Source organism: Lissotriton vulgaris, chromosome 7 (assembly GCF_964263255.1).
Source record: "Lissotriton vulgaris chromosome 7, aLisVul1.2, whole genome shotgun sequence".
Taxonomy (NCBI): domain Eukaryota; kingdom Metazoa; phylum Chordata; class Amphibia; order Caudata; family Salamandridae; genus Lissotriton; species Lissotriton vulgaris.
Window position 1 is genome coordinate 1331549097 of NC_141695.1, and position 26278 is coordinate 1331575374.

At 46.4% G+C, this 26278-nt stretch overlaps 1 protein-coding gene across 2 annotated transcripts in view; it reads right to left on the reverse strand.

Annotated features, from left to right (window-relative positions):
• LOC147703626 (zinc-binding protein A33-like) overlaps positions 1–26278 on the reverse strand; it is a 231186-nt gene that overhangs the window by 181682 nt on the left and 23226 nt on the right. For both annotated transcript variants that reach the window (XM_086931967.1, XM_086931966.1), the window contains exon 2: positions 8144–8249. In XM_086931967.1, coding sequence (XP_086788093.1) covers positions 8144–8249 — 106 coding nt within the window. The remainder of the gene's footprint in view (positions 1–8143; positions 8250–26278) is intronic.

The following is a 26278-nucleotide window of genomic DNA, read 5'->3' on the forward strand; positions in this document are numbered from 1 at the left end:
TTCCCAGAAGCATCCTGGATTTGGCCGGGAGTAGGGTGCGGAGGTCAGTGGTAACTAGTGTGCTATGAAGGGGGCCACCTGAAAACACTGCACAAGGAGACTTAAAGGGTAAATCAGAGTGAACACACTGGCATTCGAGTCACTGGGGAGCAGCAAATGGGGAAAACCAGGTTCTGCTGGTTCGGTGGCTGCGGATTTCAGGAGAGTAGTACCTCCACTCCAAGGTAGTTCTTAGGTGTTTCGGCACAGTTTGGAGGTTCTCCTGGGTTTTTGGAGGCCTAACAGTTGAAGGAGGCAGCACACCAAGATTGTCAAGTTCTTAAAGCAGCAGGCAGGCTTTGGTGCTAATTTTCTGAAGCAGGGATTCGGTCTGCGAGTCAGCAGATCTTTTTTGCCATTTTCTTTGTGTCCAGGGATGCCACCTAAATACTAAATTTAGGGGAGTTAAAGAGTGACGGGTAGAAGCCAATGGGCTACCTACCTTTAAAGGGGTCTACCCACTCTAAGTGACCACTTCATGTGGGAAGGGTCACTACCCTGACACCAATTGCTAATTCTCCTTCAAACCAAGATGGAGGGAAATAAAAAGTGGACTCCACATCACCTGCCCCACCTCAGAGGTGGTACTGGCTGAAAATGGTCCACCCCCTAATGTAACTAATTTTCCTGCCTGTACTCCTGCCAAATATGGAGCAAGACAGGGGGGGGGGGGTGGTATCATCTCTTAACTGGAGTTGCCTGATTTGCATTTTAAAGGCAGCATCACCTTTGAATCTTTCCACCCTGGAAGGCCATCCTGGCCTGGGGGAGGTGTGAGGCACCCCCGCCCTGAGCAGACTGCTCCTAGCCTCAGAGTGGTAGCTCTCACCCAGTGAGCTCAGAAACATGTTTGGTGGTGGGAGGCTTTCTAAGACTAGTCAGATACCACACCAGTGCTTGGGGGGTTTCCATGGGACCCTCTAAAAGGTCTCCTGTGTGCATGTATTAATACATCCAACACTGGCATCAGTGTGGATTTATTAAGAAGAGATGTTTGGTATCTAAAATATTAGAGCTCAGTGAAGCCATCATGGAGCTAGGAAACTTGTGATAAGTATCCAGCCCATGTATTATCTACGGCTTCCCTGTAGATTTACAGTACCCAGGAATGGCTCAGATATTGCAGGGGCCTATCTGCTCAGGCAAATATGCCCACACATGGGATATACTGCACTCTTCCTTAGGGCTATAAGGCCTGCAGTAGGGTTGACTTACCTATAACTCATTCAATGTATGTATTAAGAGATGATACCACCCCCCCCCGTCTTGCTCCATAGTTGGCAGGAGTACAGGCAGGAAAATTAGTTACATTAGGGGGTGGACCATTTTCAGCCAGTACCACCTCTGAGGTGGGGCAGGTGATGTGGAGTCCACTTTTTATTTCCCTCCATCTTGGTTTGAAGGAGAATTAGCAATTAGTGTCAGGGTGACCTAGTTCTAGGACACCCCCGCGCCGCACGGCCACCAGCTGCTGCGTGTGCCTCCCCTGCCTGACTGCCTCGCTGCTGCCTGCCGCCGCGTGACCACGCCCCCTGCCCCCCGAGCGACGTGGTCCGTGCTCGGCTGACCTGCCCCTGCCGTTTTTTGCCGGTTTCAGTTTGTTTTGTCATTCTGCATTGCCTGTTTCCTTGTAATTGTATTTCCCTGCCCCTGCTGTTTTTCGCCGCCTTTAAGATCGTTTTTGTCATTTAGTATTGCTTGTCTCTTCGTAAAGTGTATTTCCCTCCTGTTACTTGCCGCCGTTCGCCCTCCCTCCCCGCCTCCCGCCACCACCGCTAACCCCCCCCTTTTGCCTTCTGTACCCTCCCCACTCCCGCCTCCCAGCTGCTCCGCCCCCGCACACTTCGCCATATATGGCGACCGTGCGAACGCGCAGCGGGTAAGCCAAAGGTAAGCCCGTCTGCGCCCGTCCGCGACCGGACCGCGCCCAGCGCCAGGACCCCGGGGCCCCGAAGACCCCGGCCGACCCGCCTGACATACACCGCCGCCGCCCTCATCGCACTCAACTCCGGCCGATCCCCAGGATGCTACCGAGCTACCCCACGACGCTCCCACGGACCCTTCAGCTGCCACGCCTGCAAGTTCACCTGCATCCGGACCTGCCCGGCACCAGCACCTGCCAAGCCGAACACCAGCAGCAACCACCTCAAGTGCATCCTGCTAGACACGCCATCAAACTCTGGAACCTCCTAGACGCCACAGCCCCGGACGTTGCCTTCATCACGGAGACCTGGATGAACGCCTCTTCAGCGCCCGACATCGCCATCCCAGAGGGCTACAAGATCACCCGGAGGGACCGCACCGCCAACCAGATGGGAGGAGGCATCGCCATCATCCACAGGAACACCATCCGAATCACGACAAGCACCGACAACACCCTAGCCACCGCCGAACACCTGCATTTCCAGATCCACACCGACCCGAAGACCACCCTCAGAGGCACCCTGATCTACCGCCCCCCGGGACCACGCACTCAATTCAGCAAGGACATCGCCGACTTCGTCAGCCCGCATGCCCTCCCCTCCGCGGACTACATCCTCCTGGGGGACCTCAACTTCCACCTGGAGAACAACAACGACCGCAACACCAGCACCCTGCTCGACAACCTCGCCACCCTTGGACTGAAGCAACTGGTGAGCACCCCCACCCACCTCGCCGGACACACTCTCGACGCAGTCTTCTCATCCAGCAAAGACATCGCCTTCAGCCACACCACAGAACTCCACTGGACGGACCACAGCTGCGTCCACTTCACCTTCAAAAGAACGACGATCACCACCAGCAACAGGTTGCCCGCAGAAGCTGGAACAAGATCACAGCCGACCAGCTCGCCGCTTCCCTGAGCCAGCACCCTCCTGCCAACTCAGCGAACCCCAGCCAGGCCGCCGACAACCTCACGAAGTGGATCAGCAACTGCGCGGACGAACTCGCCCCTCTGAGGACCCCGCCCAGCAGACCCGGCAGCAAGAAAGCCCCATGGTTCACCGACGAACTCAAGAGCTCCAAGAAGAACTGCCGAGCCCTCGAGAAAGTCTGCAGAAAGGAACCCACACCGAACAAGACCACCCTCAAACTCGCCACCCGGCAGCACCACCATCCGAGCCGCCAAGAAAACTGCATTCAAAGACCGGCTGGACAACAATGCACACAACTGCAAGGAACTCAACATAGTCAAAGAGCTCTCCAACGCCGGAAACAACGACATCACCCCCTCGCAAGATCTCTGCAACTCCCTCGCCTCCTACTTCCACAACAAGATCGCGGACATACACAACAGCTTCAGCACCCAACCGACGCACGCCATGACCATAGCTACGCCGCCCACCGCCGCCCTCCGAGCCTGGACTCCGATCAGCACCGAAGACACCGTCCGCATGATGAACTCCGTCCACTCCGGATCTCCGACCGACCCCTGCCCTCACCACGTCTTAAACAAGGCCGACGCTGTCATCGCACCCCACCTGCGGGACATCATCAACACCTCCTTCGACACCGCCACCTTCCCCGAGAGCTGGAAGCACGCCGAACTCAGCGCTCTCCTCAAGAAACCTACAGCAGACCCCACCGAACTCAAGAATTACCGCCCAATCTCGCTCCTCCCGTTCCCAGCCAAAGTCATCGAGAAGATAGTCAACAAGCAGCTGGCCGCCTTCTTCGAGACGAACGGATCCCTCGACCCCTCGCAGTCCGGCTTCCGAGCCAACCACAGCACCGAGACCGCCCTCATCGCCGCCACCGACGACATTCGAGCCATGATGGACAACGGAGAAACAGCGGCCCTCATCCTCCTAGACCTCTCCGCGGCCTTCGACACTGTCTGCCACTGCACCCTAGTGCAACGCCTCAGCAACATCGGAGTCCAGGAGAAGGCACTGGAATGGATCGTCTCCTTCCTCGACGGAAGAATGCAGAGAGTCCGCCTACCACCGTACAAGTCAGAGGCCACCAAAGTTATCTGCGGCGTCCCTCAAGGATCCTCGCTGAGCCCTACCCTCTTCAACGTCTACATGAGCCCCCTCGCGGCCATCGCACGCCAACACAACCTCCACATAATCTCCTACGCCGACGACACCCAGCTGATCCTCTCCCTGACCAACGACCCTGCCGGCGCCAGAGCCAACCTGCACGAAGGGATGAAGGAGGTAGCCGAGTGGATGACGATCAGCCGCCTGAAACTGAACTCAGACAAGACGGAGGTCCTCATCCTGGGCTCCACACCCTCCGCCTGGGAAGACTCCTGGTGGCCCCCCGCCCTGGGCACCGCACCCAAACCGACTAACCACGCACGCAACCTGGGCTTCATCCTGGACTCCTCCCTCTCCATGACCAAGCAAGTCAACGCCGTCTCCTCGGCGTGCTTCAACACCCTGCGCATGCTACGGAAGATCTTCTGGTGGATCCCCACGGAGACCAGGAAGACCGTCACCCAGGCCCTCATCACCAGCCGACTGGACTACGGCAACGCCCTCTACGCCGGAACCACCGCCAAGCTCCAGAAGAGACTTCAGCGGATCCAGAACGCCTCAGCCAGACTCATCCTCGACATCCCACGTAACAGCCACATCTCCGGACACCTGAGACCTGCATTGGCTCCCCGTCAACAAAAGAATCACCTTCCGTCTCCTCACCCACGCACACAAAGCCCTTCACGATCAAGGCCCGAGCTACCTCAACAACCGAATCAACTTCTCCGCTCCCAAACGCCACCTCCGATCAGCCAGCCACGCCCTCGCCGCCGTCCCACGCATCCGTAGAGCGACAACAGGAGGAAGGTCCTTCTCCTACCTTGCCGCCAAGACCTGGAACTCCCTCCCGACCGACCTGCGCCTGACCCAAGACCACCTCTCCTTCAGGAAGAAGCTCAAGACCTGGCTGTTCGAGCAGTAACGGCACCCCCCCCCACAGTGGACAGTTTTAAGGGAAAGAACAATGGTACTGAAACATGATTAGCAGGGGCCCAGTACTCCAGGAGGGGCATTTGCAGAGTGGTTGAGAAAGGGGGCAATGCACTGTTTATGTCCTTATATTACACTCATGAGATGGTCAGTGACATTACTGATGACAATCCATAGAACAACTTATACCCTTATACAACCTCTGAAATGCCCACACACTCACATATCCATTCACAGACCCATACAAGTACCCACACAACCACTCACTTATCCAAGGAGCCACTCACACAGCCACTCACCGATACAGTCACTCACACACCCATTTACCAACCCACACCGTCTGAGGCCCTCACTCACCCATACAACCACCCACCCACACAACCAGACATACCCATTCCACACATCCATACAACCACTAACACCGCCACTCTTCAATACAATCCCAGTCACACCAACTCCCAATCAGCCACTTACTCACCCTTAGCAGCCACTTACAAATCCAGTCACTTACAGCCAGCAAGACACCCACTCACCCATACAGTCACACAGAGTCAAAGCCACTCATTGATACAGCCACTCAGTCACCCAGATAGCCACTTGGACACCCACTTATACAGCTGAACAAGCACTCACACCTGTACAGTAACTCAGACACCTAACTATTAAAAAAAGGAATCACTCAGTAGTACACCAAGTATACCAATTTAGCTTTTGTGGTACCTTAGTATTTAGATTTAACACAAAAACCTTTAGAAAACACAAATCACTATATCAGTGACTTCACCGAGCAGGTCATGAGTGATGCTATATGGGAGGTCATAAACAGTGAATTGGGGGGGGGGTACACGTTCTAGTTAGCTCAGGTAACTAGAACTGCAGAATTTCACTGGTTTTGTATGTGTGAAATCTGGGACCAACTATAAAGTCCTTGTAACCTTTGTTTTTTTCCAGTGAGAATATACATCTTCATATGCAGGAGCCTGGACATCAGTGGTGAACGTCCAGATGAGGAACCCATACACTAAGCAAATCACTGCTCCACCTCTACAAGAGACCGCACTCCAACGTTGCAAAAATGGGACTACTTCTTTAATAATTCATAAACTTAAACTGAACAACCTCGGCAAAAACAGCCCCGTGTTTGCAGTGTTTGTGCACTTTAAACTTTGGATTCAATTAAGAATTTTTTTTTGCAAAATTGGAGTGCGTGTCTCTTGTGGATGTCGAGCTATGATACACACACAGTCCAAAATGCATGACTGCCTCGTTCCAACAAAACCCGACATCAGGCCTTATTTCATTCTGCTGCAGAAGGGGATTTCAAATGTACTCCGATCACAGGTATCCACACCAAGATTGTTCAGAAGTAAGCATGGGCGGAAAATCCGTTTCGCTCGCGGATTTTGCGGATTTTCGGTAAATTCGCAATCCGCGAGATTCGCGAATCTCCCGCAAAATCCGCGAGCAGCGGATTTTATGGCTTGCTCGCACTGTTCGTGTGAGTTCGCGGCTTCCCAGTACAACTTCGCGCCCCGCGAATAAGCGCAAAATTGCAGAAATACGATCCTAGCAAAACTGAAACTACTTACCAGGTTCAAAAGTTCAGGTTCAAAAGTTCAGGCTCATCATTAGTAGCCATTTCCTGTAGTGCTTCCTGAGGGGCCCCTCCAGAGTTCAGTTGCCAGTTGCAACTATTATGTGACCCTGCTCTGAACCTCAGAATAGTTACACATATGCCACAAAGGTCCTGAATTACAGCTAAGGGAGACAAGCAGGAGCCAGGCTGGAAGTTCAAATCCATTAATCAGCCCCTAATTCATTATTGTCAGTTGGGGCAGGGCAGGTGTTGTAACTAATTTTGCAACAATGAAAGCACTTAGCAAGTGCAAAAGATCACTAATCAGGAAGCACTAAGGAAGCAGGTGCCAGCTAAAAAAATATTCTGTGACACATTAATCAGCCCCAAATTAATTCAGGTCACTTGAGGCAGGGAAGGTGTGCTTGCGTTGCCACAATAATGTACACTGACTGGACAACCAGAGGGTGCTGTGATGAAACAGAGGGTGGCATGAGTAGTCAGAGAGTGGCAGTGGTGACAGAGTGGCAGTGATGAAGAAGAGTGTCCCAAACAGGCTGGACACGTAGAAACAACAAGTTCGCGAAACTTGCGACCCGACAGGTAAGTTCGCGTTTTGCGAAATTGTACAAAACCCTCGCGAACTGGCAGAAACCCGCGCGAACACACAAAAATAAAAATCCGCAAATTCGCGAGAATTCGCGGATTGCGAGTTCGCAAATCCGCAAAATTCGCGAACGCGAGATTCGCAAAATTCGCCCATGCTTATTCAGAAGCTTTCTGATTTTAGTTAAGAGATTCCACAGGCCAACACCTAACTCCGAAAATGGTTCCAGCTCCCTTTTATGGGCAGATCATTCTACTGACCACAGCACAATATCGATGGGTGTGGTCAAGGTACTTCTGTTTACAATGCTATTACAGAAAATAAAATCCATACCCAACTCCTATCCATTAAAGCTAGGTGGGTCATGAAAGTTTACCATGCTAAAAGTTGGTGTAGTCTTAAACGTCTGGGAAGCACTAGGAGAGACCATTTAAGAAATAAAACTTTAAAGGAAGTACCAGCATGATGAATAGAGACCAAAAAGGGTGACTTTAGCTTCAAAAAGACAACATGTGTTGATTAGCACTAAAGACCGAACTTGAGAATGCAAATGGTGCAAGGTTTTTTTACGCTGTGAACCTGGTCTTCTCATGTGGGGGAAGAAGCTGATCTACAGTGCTTGAAAGTCCGATGCAAAAAGTATCTCATTGTGTCATGAGCTGCATGGCTGAAGACCTCTTGCCTGAGCAGTGTCAAAAAGCCTGAATCCAACAGGACATATGCATGTTCTAAAATATGTAGGGCATCATGAAAGCCATGATGCCAAGAGTTGGAAGAAAAAAAGTCTTGTCTTACCGACCAAAATTAAATGCACCAATATGACAGCACTATTTAATTTCATAACTGATTTACGTCATATTAGGCTTTCAATGAGCAAATGGGAGTGTTATTCTCATTCCATTCACAACTATATGTTGTGCTCCTAAAGTTACCACCACACTCAGATTTGTTAATTCATTTTTTTCAACCTCCTCTAGGACCACAGCGATTTGTGGAGTCAATGGGTACATTTGCGCCAATCCTTACCATCATGTTCTATTTCTGAACTCAGGATCCCAGGGATATTTTCCAGATATGAAGAACTCTGCTGCCTGGCCCCCAACAGCTCCTGGTCCACTTCAAATGTGAACACCTACAACCGAACAAAGGATTGGCAGTATAGTTAAATGACAAATGTTTTCTTCAGGTACAATTGGATAGGGTATTACAATATCAGTTTAATTCTAAAATATTTTTGTTTACACTAGGATCCTATTGTTACTTCACACACCCTTCCTTTAATTGTCAAGTCTCCACACTAAAAGCCAGGGGAGGGCAGATTAGATGGCATGGTGGCCAGATTGGTTTTGTTTCCAGATGACTTGGGTGAGTACCGCCAAAAAGAAATTATTTTACCAGTCACCCCAGTGAGCTACTCCCTTAATAGCAAACTTTATTACTTTTCAAAAGGTCCGAGCAAAGGGAGCTCTTGCATGAATATCCAAGTAACCACCAAAGTGGCAGGTGAAAATATAAAATGAATCATGCATTCTAAATCTAGGCAGACGAGGAAAGTAAAACCTGGGAGTTACCTAAAGTTCACTCGCAGTTCAGATTATGGAAAACATTAGGTGGGAGCCATCGAACAGTTATACACATGGTCTAACGAGAACACAAGGAAACAGAAAACCATCCATAAAGATGCATGAATTCATTCAAAATCATCCTGAGATACTGCTAAAATCTTATCAGGACTCCATGTTTAAGGATAGGTAATGAGAAACGTAAACGTACTTTTCTACAATTTTACTAGATGGACCGGATCACGTTATATACTAATTTTAAAAACTACAATTACTACTCTTCTGATGTTATACCCTGCCCTCCAAAACAGTTAACCTACTGGGCTATGAAAGCTTCAATTCCAAACCTTAATGACTTGGCAGGACTAGCCTATCAGTCAGTCTGGCTTCGAGTACGGTTACAACCTGGACAGTTTCACTTTATTTGAGTCAACCTGAACAGAACCTGTAATTTTATTTTAAGACAGGTAAAAATAAATTGGGAAAGATTTCAGAAGTATCTAAGCTATTAAATCTATTCCTACAGCAATATTTAAGTATATGAGTGAGGATTTAGTGGTCTGGACGGAGGCTCAGATTATGCATTACTCTTCCCTTTATTTTAGCTCAGCAGCCAAAACGACCATGGGCAATAACTCAAGACTACATTTTCTAAGAGTCTTTAAACTCAAACATTGATTTCTTAATTTTTACTCTCCCTAGTAGCTAGACATAGAAAGTCACTTCCTCTTTCTGCCCTGCTCGGCTGCCAGATAAGTGCCTTTCCTTTACAACGGTCTATTTACGGGACTTCAGGAATTGGAGCTCGAGTGACTGGTTAATCCTAAACAGGGGGGGGGGAGATTAATCAGTATTTGTATTTACTGTGTGGGCTGTTCAGTGGGAGGTGCTACACTGGCGTGGCTTCCTCCCTTTTTTTCCCCTGCTCTAGGGCCACCACCTCACAGCCGCCTGCAGCACTGGTGCTTCTACCCATCGCACTAGAGTATTAACCATTCTGATTGGTTATAAAGGCAGCAGGGACACCCATGGTTCAGATCGGGCTGCTTCTTCTAGGGTTTTGTTCACTGCTGCAGCGGAGACCGAGTAAGTCATCATGTTCACTGGATTGATGAAGTGGCTATTCAGTACGTTCAAGCTCTACAGGTGTCTGAACTGGTCTGGTTAGCCTACTCTTCCGCCTAGAAACGAGATGGCAGGTTCAAGATAATTACTTTGGAGCACAGTTGCTGCCTCAGGCTTTTTTGCAACTCCAGTTGGTAGTTCTAGAGTACGCAGAGTTTCCCTATAATATTCACCGCAGTGTCCACTAACCTACTTTGTGACGCTTCCCACAATGGTTGGCTAATATACACCGGACTTCCTGCCAATATGAATAAATAACTCTGTAGCACAATGGAACATTTCCAAGAGTAGTCTAGAGACTAGATGCATCTTTTCAGCGCTATATCCCCAGCTCTGGAACCCATTACTAGGCAACTGCCGTTTCCCAGCTGCCAAAACCAGTGTCCTACCTTAAGGAAGTGAGACCACACCACGACCCCTGGGCCCAAGGCAACCCCTGGTGAGCTCCGGTGGCAAAAATGTTGCCTCTTAAGATGCAATATTCTGCACCTTCTGCTGCTTTCGAAAGGCTGCACAAGCTTTAATAAAGCGACGGGTGGATGCCCAAGGTAGTTCGGTCATGTGGTCAGGATAGGCCTGGTAGGAAACACCGTCATTTACATGATCACATTTATTAAGTTAGCTTCTCTTTTAAACATGATGACTTGACATGCATTTGAGTACGAGACCATGCTGGATAACTATCTGAGCTGCTTATAATTCTACTTCATAGGCACATTATGACACCTTGAACATTTGCTACAAGGGCTAAAGTTCACTGTTAAAACGTCATTGTTCAGTAGATTCTAACCAACTGGAACAATTGTGGGCTGACAGGTTGCGGTACAAAAGGGGGTGGTAATGGACGGAGCATCTGAACCAATCAAACATTCACACCCAGTCAAAAGATCTGGGTTTAATCCATCACCGTTCTTTAGCCCACTGCCACCCCAGTTCAGACATGGCTATATGAAAATCAGTCTGACCCTGTGCCTCATGGGAACAGTCTAGCCCGAACTGCCAAGCCATGCCTTCCCTGAACCGGAAACAAGCTTCGAGGACCAGTTTCTGGCATTCCAGCCGTCTTCAGCCCGGCTTGCTTGAATTCAGTGGCAAAGTGAGCTTGGCAGTTCGGGCTGGACTGTTCCCATGAGGCACAGGGTCAGACTGATTTGCATATAGCCATGTCTTAACTGGGGTGGCAGAGTGGGCTAAAGAACGGTGATGGATTAAACCCAGATCTTTTGACTGGGTGTGAGTGTTTGATGGATTAGAATGCTCAATCCATCAGCATCCCCTTTTGTACCGCTGACAGAGGTTGCAACATCGCTACATGGGTGCTGTTTATTATATATATACTCAGAACCACTTCCTGGTTGGCAGAGTGGGAGGGGGGAGAAGACGAGCACTCCACTGACAGTTCACTACATGCCGGAAAGCCAGCTCAGCCGATTTCTGCTTACCAACACAAGTGATGTCCAGCTCTACAGCAAGACAGACAACCTGACAAGACCACAGATAATGGGAAATTAGACCACCTGGGCAGGGATTCGGCAGATCACCTACCTTAAGGGAGACTAAGCTAGGGAGTGCTAGGTAGGAGTACAATATACACAGTACTTACATGCCTGTAATTATTCACTGTCTTAGCACCATGGTGGAAAGGTTTCTCACTATTCTTGTGATGCTAATTACTCCAATCAGTTTCATTCTATTGATGATTGCAGCACATTTTATAAAATAATCAGAATGCTTCAATAAATATTGAAACGCGTTGCTGAGTATTTCTTTAGGTATGCATGAGAGTCCAAGCAAAAGGGTTCTCGATCTGTTAACCTGAGTCCCGGGGATTGGGGGGGTGAAATCAGAGTGGTCATGTTTTGAAGTTGAACACACATTTGTTTTCCTATACGGTTAGGGGTGAAGATGGTGCACTGTGGGCTAGCAGGGATACAGGGCAAAATATCCTGAGGGTGTGTATGGAATCATCCTGAGACAACCAGGATGTTTAGGTTGTCCAGCAAGTGCAGTTTTACAGTGGAGGTACAAGCCGTACAAAATGGTGCAGCCAACGTTAGATGTTGAGCTCTTATTTAATGGATTGCCCGAGTAATTTGTTTGTATACCCAAAGAGCCCATCCCTTCTTTTAACTGGAGACGTCCTTAGTGTTAAGGAAAAATCCTGCTCAGGTGAGTATGTTAAATATATATATTGGCTGTAGGTTGTTAGAGCTTGAACCTTTCAAAAGGATCCCCCCCATACGGATACCCTCTGAATGAAAACATTCTTATGGCTGAACCGGCAGCATTAAACATACCGAGAACTGCAGACATGGTTATTTAGAAATTGCTACAACGTGATCTCACCTCCTGGTGGGGAGGTTACCTTCGTGGTTGAGTCACACAAAGCATTTAGGACTGAGATATTCTATATGGATTACATTACCAGCAGCGAACCACTGCTGAAAATTGTTTCACACTTACCCTTAAACTGACGCTCCAAATAAGTGTAGAGCTTTAGAAATTCCATTAACATGATCAAAATTGGTATGAAGGCGCACTACCATTCCCTGAAGTTAGACTAGGTTCCCTTAGTCATGAGGGGGCACCATGTCCAGTTTTAGCCAGTTACACTACATCTAAATATAGCCAATTTGACCGCACCACAATTAAGCAGACTATATAATAGTTTAGTCAGAATATATACAAGTCTGACAGTTTGTCATGTTAACAATAGCAGAAAATCGTGCAAGGACTGCTCAAGCTGCACAACTACAATTGGCTACACAAGACATTAGTCCACAGACTATTAATGCTGTTAAAGGGGACAATTCCCACCAGACTGGAGGAATTTACTTTCTGGATTCCACAAAAAACAAGTAACCTGAAGTAGTGTTTCCGCATACAGGACCACAGGCAAACCTCAGAATTTACATTATCCTTGTCAATGGGGATGGCTTCCCCCGTGGAAAACTGTCACTTGGGGGTACAGTCGTCACTGTAGTAAACACCTTGGACTCTTGGTACACCATCATTAGATGTTTTTCCAGAAGTGCTCAAACAGATTTAAGAATAGTACGGGGCACCACCTGCCTTGGATGTGGGGATGAAGTGGATTGGCAATTCTGCTGCAATATTCATCATTATGTTGAGTAATATTAAAGGGGAAAGCAGCTGCGTTGGTGGTACACCAACTTAACTCAGAACAAGAGCAAGAGTAAAGCAATATTACTGAGGAACTGTATCCATAGGCAGGGATAACTTGGGAGCCAGGCCTAAAATTCAGAAACGGATAACAAAGCAAGAACCATATCAAAGTAGTGAGATAATAAGAAGAGAAAAGACCAAGTCACAGGGCGGATCTCCTCAACAGGAGTCCACTGAAAAGTGTAACAGATATTAAAACTCCTGACAAGTATCAAGATACTGATCTGTTCATCTTCTTCCTTTCAGGATACATCTGAGAAACCATTGAAGAGAGCTGGACAGTCAAAGCGCAGATCATAGGAGTACATGAAACTGAAGGACTGGACACTCTTCTGACAGCCTAACAAACAAGCATTTAAAATGCAACAGGTGAAGCATTTATTAGAGTTAAGACATTGTCATTTGACAATGCCTCTATCTTTTGGTTCGGAGTGTTTTGGATGTATGAAAAGACTTCACTGCAGTACTGTTTAGAGGACTAAGAATGGAGAATTACCGATGAAGCTAGAGAAGCAGCTAGTAGCACTGCCTAGAGTACTAAGAATGGGAAAGTTACTGATGGGACCAGAGAAGCAGCACTGTGTAGAGGAGTTGGATTTACTGAACGTATGTTGGCCACCCAAACACTGTATTCTGTTTTGAGATATTTGGGCACAAACTGGTAAATCTTTTGTTACCCACCTTTGTCATTAATATTTCAGGGCAATTGGTGATGCCACCCAGACCAGAGTGAGACGTGAAGACTGCCTGCTAGGTGCACTTCTGGACTGCTTGGGTTTTGGGAAGGTAGTTTACTCATCTCAAAAGAACCACAACCACATGAGATGGAAAACAATCCCAGGATCTATTGAATGCTTGTTACTATATTCAGATTAGCAGGTTTACTGTGGATTTTTCTGTAGGTGTGACAAGGGGTGGGAGGGTGCATTGCCTTTCCTTGTGCTTTCTCCATTGGGACACGCGGGTTTCTAGGCAATATTGGCCAACAGAACATGGGTTTTACACTAAGGGATCATTGGATAAGGCAATTTAATTTCTGTTCCATGCACTAGCCGTACTGATGGCTTTTGCTTCTTTAGTCGGATAGTTTACTACTATACAACTGCAATGTTGCAGTTTGCCTGGTTTCTTACAGTACGGACTACTCAGCCTCCACTACACCGAACTGAGGCCAGCCAGCACCTCATGGCTCTCCATCTCAGGAACTCCGTGAACCATTGCACCAGTGAAGAGACCATCACACGCAGCACGAATCATAGTATGAACCTTATTTAGACCTCACTTACTGGACTGTTCCAGCTGGATGGGGACAAGTTAAGCAAGAAGAGGATTATTGGAGGAGACAAGAGAAAGAACCTTGAAACAAACGACCAATTAGATCGAACACAGGGACGGGAGAACAACAACAAGGGCTTTTGCAAACAGAGGGAACTCTTGCACAGTACTGGAACCAGATCAGGCGACAGGGCCAGGTAGAAAATGTATCTATTAAGGGAACCTGGCGAGGCCCCCCCTCCACTAATGCACTTGCTCATAGCTTTACCAAAGTAGGACTACGCAAGCCTTAACAGAAAATAAAGTGCACAGCACCAGCATATTCACTCAAGGCGTAGGAGGGCAGCACCCAGCCTGTGTAGTATGCCATCCATTGAGACCCTAAGCAAATGACTACACCTCCATAGCTGATGCTGGCTAAGCGTTGAGGCAGAAGATCTTCCCCCAGACTTGCACCAACTACACCTATTTGGATGGCAGGTCACAAGTTAAAGCATTATGCCATAAAGCATTTGCTGGGAAAACCCTATACTCCTTCCACACCACACATTCATGCTACCATGGCATTTCCACACGCAGACACCCCTTGATTGAGCTCCCTAGTCCAAGGACAAAGATCTAAGAGCGAAGAGCGAACTGGTGCTCTAGTAAAAAACACTAGAGCACAACGCTTCCAGCCCACAAGGGCTTTCAATGAAAAGTCATTAACCAAAGCTTCTCCAACACTGGACCTAAGACTCTGACCTATCCTCCTCTGAAACCGAAGTGCAGTGTGAAACTCAAGACCTGTAGACAAATGTTAATCAAATTGTTTAGCCGGCAATATTAAGCCTACTGTTTTAGTTTAGGCAGTGTAATGTCCAGAGGGGGGGGGGGGGGGGGGGGGGGAAGGAAATAGGAGGTAGCAAAAGGGGGTTAGAAAAGTAGAATGAATGGAGTATTTTAGAAGATATTTTACATAAAGAAGATGAGAATATGAAATAAAAAAGCAAGGATGGAAAGTAAGGAAGAAAAAGCAAAAAAGATGAGGACTCAAAGAAAATGATTAAGTAAAAAGGACATCAGGAAGGATACATGAAAAGCTAAGATAAAGGGAAGATTAATAGAAATTAAAAGAAAGATCAGAAAGAAATACCCAGAAAAAAAACATAAGTAAAAACTGCTACAAAATAAATAAAAACAGGAAGATAAAGAGAATTAAAGAGTTGGTATTCCAGCCTGTGATGCTTAGATCCCCTAGCTCCCTTTCGTTACCACATTGTCTCACTTTGGCTTTTCAAAACTACTAATAAAATGTCAAAGCTAAAAAAGTAACAGGACCCGAGGGGTTGTACGCTTGAAGAAAGAAGATATTAAAAGGCAATGGCCAAGAGGCAACCAGAACATCTTTTTTATGAGCAGCTAAAGCCTCGATGTGACTGTCACCAGTACACAAAATGACAGCACCTGACTTGTGAGGGCACAATGATGACATCCAGGGTCAGTTTTATGGTGGTGGGCGCCGGGCTGAAGGGGAGGTTTATTTTTTAAATGTATGATGTGAGTTAAACTGCTGCAAAGTTACTTGTGCTCCTAGCAATTTTCTGGAAATAAGAACTAGCAATGCAAACAAGCCTAACCTCCCCCACCTTAAAAAGAATTCCGAAACCAATATCCTAATAAAAAAGCCCAACTGAGGTAGTCATCAGTATGGCCCTCTCCTGCGGGACAACCAAAAGGAACAATTAGTGAAATTGCCATGGGAGTAACGAGCCACACAGTAGGATATTTACAAAAATGTACCAACAAGCAATCATTTCTAAATGCCCCAAATAACTAATGGCAATCAGTGGGTATGCCAAAAGCCCTTAGAAGAGATACAACAGGTCTTGCAGACTGCACAATTGCTGTGTGCTGAGACTACCTAAAAAGTAAGACAAACCTAAACAGCCAAAGCCTCAATACATTAAGAAGGTAGCTGGACTGAAAGTCTAGCATGCAACAGATATGGAAGATGCTGCTTCAGAGCAGAGAGTTGGATCTGACCATGCCAGACAGTGCAGCAGAAGTCACAGTAGATCGCTGGAACCGGATGGATTGTCTGGCGGCAGTAGCTTTGAGTGACTTTATCCAGGTGGAAATTCTGGATACTAGGATGAACAGCCTGCATGATTTACATGAGAATAAACTCCAGTTGGAAGGGAACGTATCTAGATACATTAGTGTTCTCTTTTGAGAGAACTGGTCATTTGGCTACAATATTTTCTTAGCAGAAAAGGATTGGCCACCTGAATTTCTGAAAAACTGCCTGGAGGGAGAGTCAGTAATTTTACCTGCTTTTTCAGACCTCTTCCCAGAATCAGTTTAACATTCATACACCAAGGAGTGGGTATTCTTGCTGGTTCTACCTTACACAGCAACAATGTGGGTGGGGTGGGTTCACCGTATGTAATACAAGGGAGGTTGCCCCCACAACCTCAAAGGCAATACCTCATTTAAACTGAAGCTAAAAACAAGCCAGAGAGATTCTCACAGACCTCGAATACCAAGGTGTAATATAAAGTTGCACCTCGTGTGAATCCCTTGTTTCCAGTATCTAAACATGTTCATATCATCTATTATTAGATTAGACATTTAAACACAGCTACACTAGCATTTGCAGTACAAAACATGAGCAGCACTGATGAATATAGTTTGTAAACACAAAACACTAGCTCTCAAACTGATTTTTCTGTAAAAATTAAAAAGCACCTGAGAGCAGATATTTGACAACCTTCAGTACGCAGTGTTCTCAAACCCAGTTCTGTCATTTGTCCCCTGCTATGTAAGAACACTTCTGAGTTGTTTTCAGCCTGAGTTAGATCTTTAAAAGAATTTGAGGACCAGTCATTCCCCCATGTCGACAACATTTGACCGATTAGGACCTTTCCACATATTGGACAAGAGTGGATCGCATAGTTCTGGGGTTTGTTTATGAACCACAAATACAACAAAAAAAATATAAGAATTTCCCACCTCAGTGTCCTTTTTCTGGGATGCTAGCTGTCAAGTGAAGGCAAATGCTTTGCAACACACTTCGAGAATTGTGCACCATTACAACCACCAAGCACATTGTAGAAACTGCAATCCATATTGGGATTCCTAGGTTTTGGCAGAATTTACATTCCAGATTATGCAGACGAGTTAAACCATTCAAAGACTATTCATCCAGACTTTGAGCGCACACACATTGGACAACTGAACACAGATTATGTTCGCTACAAGATGACAGGCTCGCGGCAAAACACTTACCAAAACTACAAACCTGGCTATCCATAATATTGTGGGTGCATCAGGTACACCTGTATTGTCATATAGTTAATGCTTTTCTATATATTGTGTTAAGTTAGCATGAGTTTATGAAATGTTTAAACATATTTTCCTTCGGCTTCAGTTTGCACACGGCACATACTTATTATTGTAGCTTTCAACCTAGACGAAAGATGTGATTTATTGAGAATAATATGTTATTGCTCTGATATCAGTCGTGCCTGGTACACTTGGTACACTGTCTGCACACAGATCTATAGCCTCTAAGAATAACCTAACACAAGGTTGCTGGGAGGCCTGATCCTCGCACCACATTAGACATAACACAAATAATGTTGCTGCCAACATTGGGCTCTACACGGGTTTAAGATAGAGTTACTGAGAATGCAAAAACACACTTGATGGTGCTTCGCATGGAGAGTTGGTAGCTGATGATGTGATCTTCTGCTGACATTTAGAGGTATGGGCCCGCCCTGCTAAAACCTAAATGAGACCTTCTTAGATATAATATAGTATGCTAAATAGGGTGCGCGAAATATAGGTGATACAGATTTCTATAGATTTTTGCATTATAATATGCTATCACCGTTCGCTTACTATGGACTAGTGACTATGCCGATAACTGATTTTTATAATATGTATGATGGTATTATATAAGATACTGAGTTTGAGAACCTTGCATTGAAAAATAAATATTTCAAACTTGCACGTGTCTTCTTTTACTCCCCGTTGTGGTTTGAAATGATTATAAAGCGAAAGAGTGTTCATGTGTTCCACGATACCCGAGGTACCCTAAAGTTCATGTTCTGGTTTGTCTAAGTCATTGGGAGTTTGTTATGACCAATGAGACACTGTAGCTAGCTCGGTAAGGGGATTTCTGATACTAAGGTGAGTTTTGGGTCACCCTAATTCACCCAGGTTCTAGATCTCTGCACAGTTCTGTGGGAGAACGGAAACCCTGCTACATGGCGCCCAACTGTTGTTGGCCTTATATCATGACTCGAGTAGTATATCATTCAAACCTTAACCCCTTAATTCCCGTTTCCGGAAAACGGCGGTGTCGGAAAAACCTACCTATTTTTGAAATTGGTCTTTTCAAGCTTTAATCTACCTAAAAACGGTTTCCTTGAATTACTACCCAGTTGTGCTACAAAGTAATCTTTGTTTTTTCACGTTCCTGTGCAGTCATGGCACAAGCCGTGGACGTCCCGCTGCAGTCGCATTGCGGTGCGTGATCATTTGCGGACTTATGATGTACCTTTGGAAGGCTTGGCTGTGGTTCTGGTGGTGAGTGCGGAACATGCTTACCCGTACGAACTGTTTTATTCGTGGGTGACATTTCCGCCAGTGGACGCGAATTCTGGTGTGTTCCACTCGTACACTCCGTCAGCTGTACCTGCTGCATATGCTCCGTACAGAGCACAGGAAGTACCTATTGATGTTTGGCAGCATGGAGTTTGGTTTGGTGGCGCCCTACCACACGCTTTAACCACTCCGAGGTTAGGTCCTTTGTCCATTCCGGGCACTCCTTGGCCCACTTTGGCTGGATTTACTCCTCACCCTAATCGCGCCACTAGCAACGTGGGTGACCTGCGACGTCTTCACGAGGTCGCGGTTGAAGTGATTAGGGCACTTGTTCATTACACGAGTCGTAATGTTCAAGGCGCAGCCCCTAGGGGTGCGCAGCTTCACACAGGTCAGGCTGGTTTGAAAATCAGTCCTGTCATGGTGAATTCCGTAATGGGCAAGAAGCCCCAGGATAAGGATGACTTTCCTTTCTGGCTTGCCGAGAAATTCGACCAGCTGGAGGCTGTGTTTCCTTATACGAATCCTGGTGAAAAACACCGGATTCTTATGCTTAGTTGGCCGAAAGATTTGGCCCCTGAGCTTGTTGACTGTGAAACATGGGGTAAGACTTTTGCAGCAGTCTATTCGAGGTGCTTTGGCTCCCCGTCTATGTCCAACCTGTCTGCGGTCCTTAAACGTGTTCAAGATGATCACGGACCGGAGTCAGCGGTTGAGTTGGGTATGCGCCTGTGTGGCTCCTTTGAGGTGGTTTGCGATCGGATCCTTGCGAATGTCAAGGGGAATGCAGTGAACTTCCAGGTGGCTAACGCCTTGGCGTTGATTCCCGACGCGGACAAACCCAGTCAGTTAGCAAGGATAATTGTGGCGGCTTATAAAATGGTTGGCCGCAATGCCAAGGGTCTTAAGACTTTTTCTGATAAGGAGAAAAAGCAGCCCCAGGGACAGTCTTCGGAGGCGAACGCTCAGCCCAAGTCCAAAAAACAAAAATTGGCCTAAAAAACAGAATCAGGGTAAGCAACAACAACAAACACAGGTTTCGCGCCCTGTGTCTCCGTTGCCTACGCAGTCGGAACGAGTTTATGATTTGCGCGACCGCTCGATGATTAAGACACCTGAACGTTTTCAGGCTTCTGACCAACGCTCTCCTTGTTCCTTTCAGGACTCATCGGCTCTGTCTACCGGTGGTGGAGGGGGCGGCAGGGGCCGGGGGGACAGCAGGGACGTGGTCAGCCCGCCCGCGCAACGGTGCAGACAAACAGGAGGGCTCTACGCCTCAGAGACCGCAGTTTGCCAAGAAGAAAGTCGCAGCCTTGACAGCGCATCGATATGCCCCAGATTGTGAGAAGGAGGCTTCGGAATCTGACTTGGGCTCTGACCTTGCTGGACAGCGCGGCGGAGATTACCATAGTGAGAGAGGCCCTCCGTCCACTACTGAAGGTGACAGCGACTGACACTTATGTTGTGATTGAAACAGCAGATACAAGAGTTGCTCCCCCTGATAGACTTTTTGAAATTGTCCTGTTAATTGAAGGCGACATACAACGTATGGTTAAAGGGGTATTTTGGGAAAATCTTTCGTCTACATGACATTTTGCTTTCGGAGGATGACTGGCCCCCACCTTTTGTGCTCGCAGCTCCAAGAGGGGGAGGAGGTGATCCTCCCCAGTTTCGCGAACACAGTTTCGAGAGTGGAAGCTCTGCACTTTGCAGAAGAGTGGGCTCTGATGCTTGCACCGGCTGTGTACCGTAATCAGTGTGGCTGGGATAAATTGTCCCCGAACCACGAGATTTCTTTACGGTCTCAGCCGCAGCCTCAACCTCAATATCCCATACGACGTGAAGCCAAAGCTTCAGTCACAGCGATCCTTGAACAATTGGAATATCAAGGTGTAATTGAAACGTGTGTGTCACCGATTAATAACCCCCTTTTTACTGTTGACAAACCGGACGGCTCTTACAGTTTGGTTTTGGATTACCGGCATTTAAACTCGCATTGTTGTAACTGCAGTACAGAATACTCACGGCTCTGCCCTTGTAAATAGTCTTGTGCGTAAGCGGTTCAAAACCGCGCTTGACATTTCCAATGGTTTTTATGCCCATTCATTGGACAGTCTAAGTTCCCAATGGACTTTTCACATGCGGCGGGGTCCAAAAAATGTTTCGGCGTCTTCCAATGGGCTATAAGAATAGTCCTGGCGTATTTTCCGCACGCATTGTCTGTTGGAGAGGATCGACCCAGATGCTTGTTCCTATGTGGATGATATCTATCTCACAGACGACGAACTTTGGGAGCATCGGTGTCGAGTGAACAGTATTATTTGTAACTTTGCAGACATGGGTTACAAGTTTAATTTTGCAAAATCGCACATTGCAGAATACACAGTGTTTCTAGGCTATGAACTAACTAATGAAGGAAAAGGTTTGGCTCCTCACTTCCTGGAGAAGTACGCACACGTGCGCTCTCCGACAACACTGAAAAAATTACAATCTTTACTGGGCTTTTTGAATTTTGGGAGGACATACATTCCGGAATATGCCCAGCGTATCAAGCCTTTGTATGCTTTGATACAACCATCTTTTTCCAAATTATGCTGGCTGCCTGAGCATTCAGCTATTCTGCAGTCATTACAAGCTGATTTTCTCGCTTCTGAATACTTACAGACTCGTGATAACCAGACCAACCTGGTTATAAGAATTGTCCCAGGGACGGTAGGTTTCACGTACCTAACTTTTAATGAAGGAGATACAGTACCTATGGCTTACAAGTCACACTTGTACACTTCGGCTGAATTGCGATTTTCCACTGTGGAGAAAGTTGACAGCTGTGCAGATGGCAATTCTCAAGGAACGTGCCCTGTCACAGGGAAAACGCATGTTGGTTGTTACCCAGTGTCCTGCCTTGGAGGCAGTTACGAAAGCCAGTGTACCAAATTCTAAAGCTTTGCACCCTCGGTGGATTCAATGGGCTGCATCCTTGTCATCCCAGGATTTCACGTTTATTTTTGACGCCACTTTACGGTTGCAGGAGTTCTTACAGTATGAGTTTGTTCATCCTGCTCCTTTAGCAATGCGGCCGTTGGAGGATTTCCATTGCATCATTTACACTGATGGTTCGGCGCAGTTTGCGCATGGCTCTAAACATGCCTACGTTTCCGCTTGCGCCATTGTGGTCGGTGCCATGGTGAACGATGAGTTCAAGTCCTGTGTCGTGCACACGCAGACGCTTGGGGACCGCACCGCGCAATTAGCTGAGCTTTGTGCTCTGATGCTTGCATTGGAGTACGCAGATCCGAGTGTGACTACTTTGGTCGTAAGTGACTTACTACTGTGTCCAGTCTTACAATGAGACCTTGTTCTTTTGGATTCAGAATGAATTTCGTGATTCCAAAGGTAGCACTATAAAACATAAAATGATCTGGGTCCGAGTGGCAGAACTCAAAGAGAAGTTGCCACTCGTGTTTGTAATTCATACTCTTGGCCATCAGCGCGTGGGGGTCCACGCTGTTGGAAATTCGCTTGCTGTTGAAGCAGCGAAGTCAGCAGTATCAAAATACTTAGTTGCAGCAGTCACAAGGTCCAAAAGTAAGATAGATGATGACATCTTGGCAGCGGTTGCTGCTACTGAGAAGGGAAGTAAATATCCTGGGGGGTTCCCTTCTAAATACACATACCACTTAAGTCCCGATAAGGTTCCTTATGTGAAAATTCCTGAAGTTGGCGAACGTTTAATTCCCAACTCGGATCGCAGGGCTTTCGATTACAGCGGCTCATGAAGGTGTGGCGTCTGCGCATGCGGGCGTCTCGGCCACTGTAACTCAGCTACAACAGTGGTTCTGGTGGCGGGGACTGTACATACGCGCGATTATGTCCTTCTATGTGACATTTGCCAGCAGATTAAGCCTTCAACTGCTGTGCGTCCGCCTCAGACACAGTTGTACATTTCTAATAAACCACTGGGGTGCGTTTATTTAGATCACTGCAGTCCTTTTTCTTCTGATACTGCATATAAGTATATCTTAGTAGCAGTTGATTGATGCACACGCTTTGTGTGGGTATGGCCCCATCGGAGCGCTGATTCACGGACTGTCATTAAGGATTTGCGAGTCTTTGTAGGGATTTTTGCCTGTGGTACCTTCCATTCGGACCAGGGTCCGGCTTTCGCCTCTAAGGCGTATAAGGATGCTATGGTTTCGTTGGGGGTCCAAGTCAAGTTTTCGTCTCCGTACAGACCCGAGGGAAATAGTGTAGTTGAACGAATGAACCGTGACTTAAAGCAATCTTTGACAGCTCGAGTTATAGGCACTGGCAGAAACTGGCTAGCCCACCTCAATGGCGCTTAATGCGCTTAATCTCCCTAGAAGGTCTCTGGGTGGGCGGACCCCATACGAAATGCTCTTTGGTATCAAGATGTACGTCCCTGACCTCAACGGTCTAGACTGCAAGGCCCAGGCCACGGCCTTTGACGTGGATGAACATTGCAATGTTTTACAGGATCTACAAAAGACCAGAGACAGTCTAGCAAAGGAACATTTGCCCTCCACATCGGATGATGCGTTGCAGATTCCGGTAGTTGGCTGGCTACCCCAAATTGGAGAACTGGTTCGACAGAAGATCGATAACAAGAAAGAGTTTGGTCCCTCATATTGTGCACCGGTTCGAGTTCTTGGAGTGAAGGGCACGAGAACAGTCATATTACCACCACTTCCAGGTCGTAAGGAAAACAGATTTATCTCTATTGACAATGTCAAGACACGCAGGGTGGACGATTCTTCATAGCATGACACCGGCTATATCCTGTCCTTCCATGGTGAGGCATTCTGTGCTGGCTATTACTTCTGGTGCAGATCTGGAGGTGTCCCTCGAGATGCCTGCCATATCCAGTCCTTTATTAAATACTATTCCTGTTACTAACATTGATGAGCTGAACTACACCTATCCTGCTGACTTATCTATGCCAGATTTGCAGACTCGTTTGGACGACCAGTCCAGATTCTCTTTTGACTGTTTCGGAACTTTCAAAGAAACCCTCAACTATTGCAAAATATGCCACCTTATTTAAAAAACATTTTTTAATTCCCCCTTGGACATACATTTGGTTGATTCCATTTTCATTTTACCTTTTTATGTCAATTGGTTTTGCGTTTTATTTTTTCCGCCTAATCGATGGTCACTATGTTAAAGAAAGAACAGGAATTTGGTACCTTAATGGAACATTAACCCCTCTTTCCTCTTCACATTCAGCACACAGACTGAAACGAAACTTTAATACAGTCAACATTACTGCTTGGCCTGTCCTTGATGGGATTGTGTGGGATGTGGTTAGATTTCAAATACATGGGCCCACTGAAGTGATTAATGTTCCGAATGTGCTTAGAGTAAACATGGGGGATGTGATTAAACAAAATATACGTTCTGATTGGGATATTCAGGCCGTAGAAGCATTATTCTCTGATTTGAAATACTATGCTGCCTTTGATGCTGAGGATTTATATTTAGATTCTATTAATTATGGTGATTTGTTTTCAACATTATGGTAATCATTTTTTACATAAGACAAATTCCAGGAGGGTTGCTGTAAATTATACAGTGGGAACATTGCCTTGCTCCATTGGGAGGCAGCTCCAATACGTTTCTGAAAAAATATACTTATTTTACGGATTTTAATCAATCAAATCCGGAGTCATTTTATTTCAAAATGACACAAAAGTCCATGTCCAAAGTTAGACTTACCGATACAAAATTGCTGTATTCGAAGTCCTTTCTAGACAGATTAGCTGTAGATGGCTACGAGTTTTGGAAAGGAACAATTGACCTTAAATCGGTTTGGGGTACCAAAGATTGGCAGGTACAAGGCACGGAGGCTTTGCATTGTGCATGTCTCATCCCGAATCACATGTGGTTTTTAAATTCGTCTATTTCCCAAACAACATGCTTTGGATTGGCAACTTCTAAAAAATTAAATACACCAAATATCCCCGAATTGGAAGAATATTCAGGGTGGGGTAATTATACTGAATTGTCCATTCATGAGTTGCAAGCTCTATTGCACAATTCGTCCTTTAATATATCCAGTTTGGATTCGAAGGGTTGGCTGATGTGGCATAGGAGTGCTGATTCTTGCTAACGTCGTTTTCTAGGTTTGGCTGAAGGGTTCACACAAGTCAGACCTGATCCCCGTTTTGAAAATGATTATACTGACACCACTTATTCTGTGGGGAAACTGTCAGAATTGGTTACAACATTCCACTTTAGCTGCAGTTAAACTACATCTGTCTGTTAACTGAAAACGTAGATTTGAATGATTTTATAAAAGGCCCAGCTAGGGGTAGGTCTAAACGGTGGATTTATGCAGTTTACAATGAAATTTTCGCAAATTGAGGCTGCTAAACGCCTAAGGGCAATTGACCAAGCAAATTTGGAAAAAGTGCTTGCAGTTGTTGATAACAGTATTAACATGCTTTCTTCCAGAATTTACATGTTGAACAAAATTGTCTCTTCTGTGGTTGACATTGTAAATGATGAAGTATCTATATTGTACCATGGACAAAATCAATTGCGTTCTGTGATGCAGTTTGCATGGACACTACAGACTCTGAAAGCTGGTCGCGTTCCTTGGAATTACATGAACGTGTCATTATTTGCCCCTTTTAATTTGACTGACAAGCAACGCATGCTTTCCATGCGAGATGCGTCATTTTCTATGTTGCACATTGAAAAGTTAGAATCTTTGCCCTTCTCTGTAGCTGAGGCAGCTGCTGCTACATGGCTTATCCATGGTGTTATTACTTTACCATTTGCTTTATATACATTTACTAATTGTATGAGATATATTGCAATAGGGCGATATGAACCACTAGGCAGTGCTTTCCTGCATGAAGCATGGTCTTTACCATACACGTACAGAAGCCTGAAGGATGGAAAGGAAGTGAATCTGAATGGTGAAGAATGCACACAGTCGCCTGACCGTTCACTGATATGCAGACATATCCTGTTGCATGGTTCTTGTTATCAGGACCGACCTAATTTGGCCTGTGTTTTTAAAGGCACACCAGTTCCTGCAATTGTTCCCACATTCACATTGACAAACGGTAGTTATTTGCTTTTGAATAACTAGGAGTGTTGTGGGTTAATGGTCGGTATCGCCTATGTGGTTACTGTATCACAACGTGTGGTGTGTTGCAAGAACGTGTTATATGCTCTCCATTGGCTTCCTGTTGCCCTCAGGATTCAGTTCAAAATCCTAGTGATGGCCTACCGAGCTATTCACCAAACTGGCCCTATCTACTTGTGGAAAAGGTTCCGTTTGTATGTCCCTAATCGCCTCTTGCGATCGGCCAACCTGTGCCAAATGTCCGTTCCCAAATTCAAATACTGCAGACTTGGCGGCCAATCTATTTCGGTAAGAGCAGCAAAATCC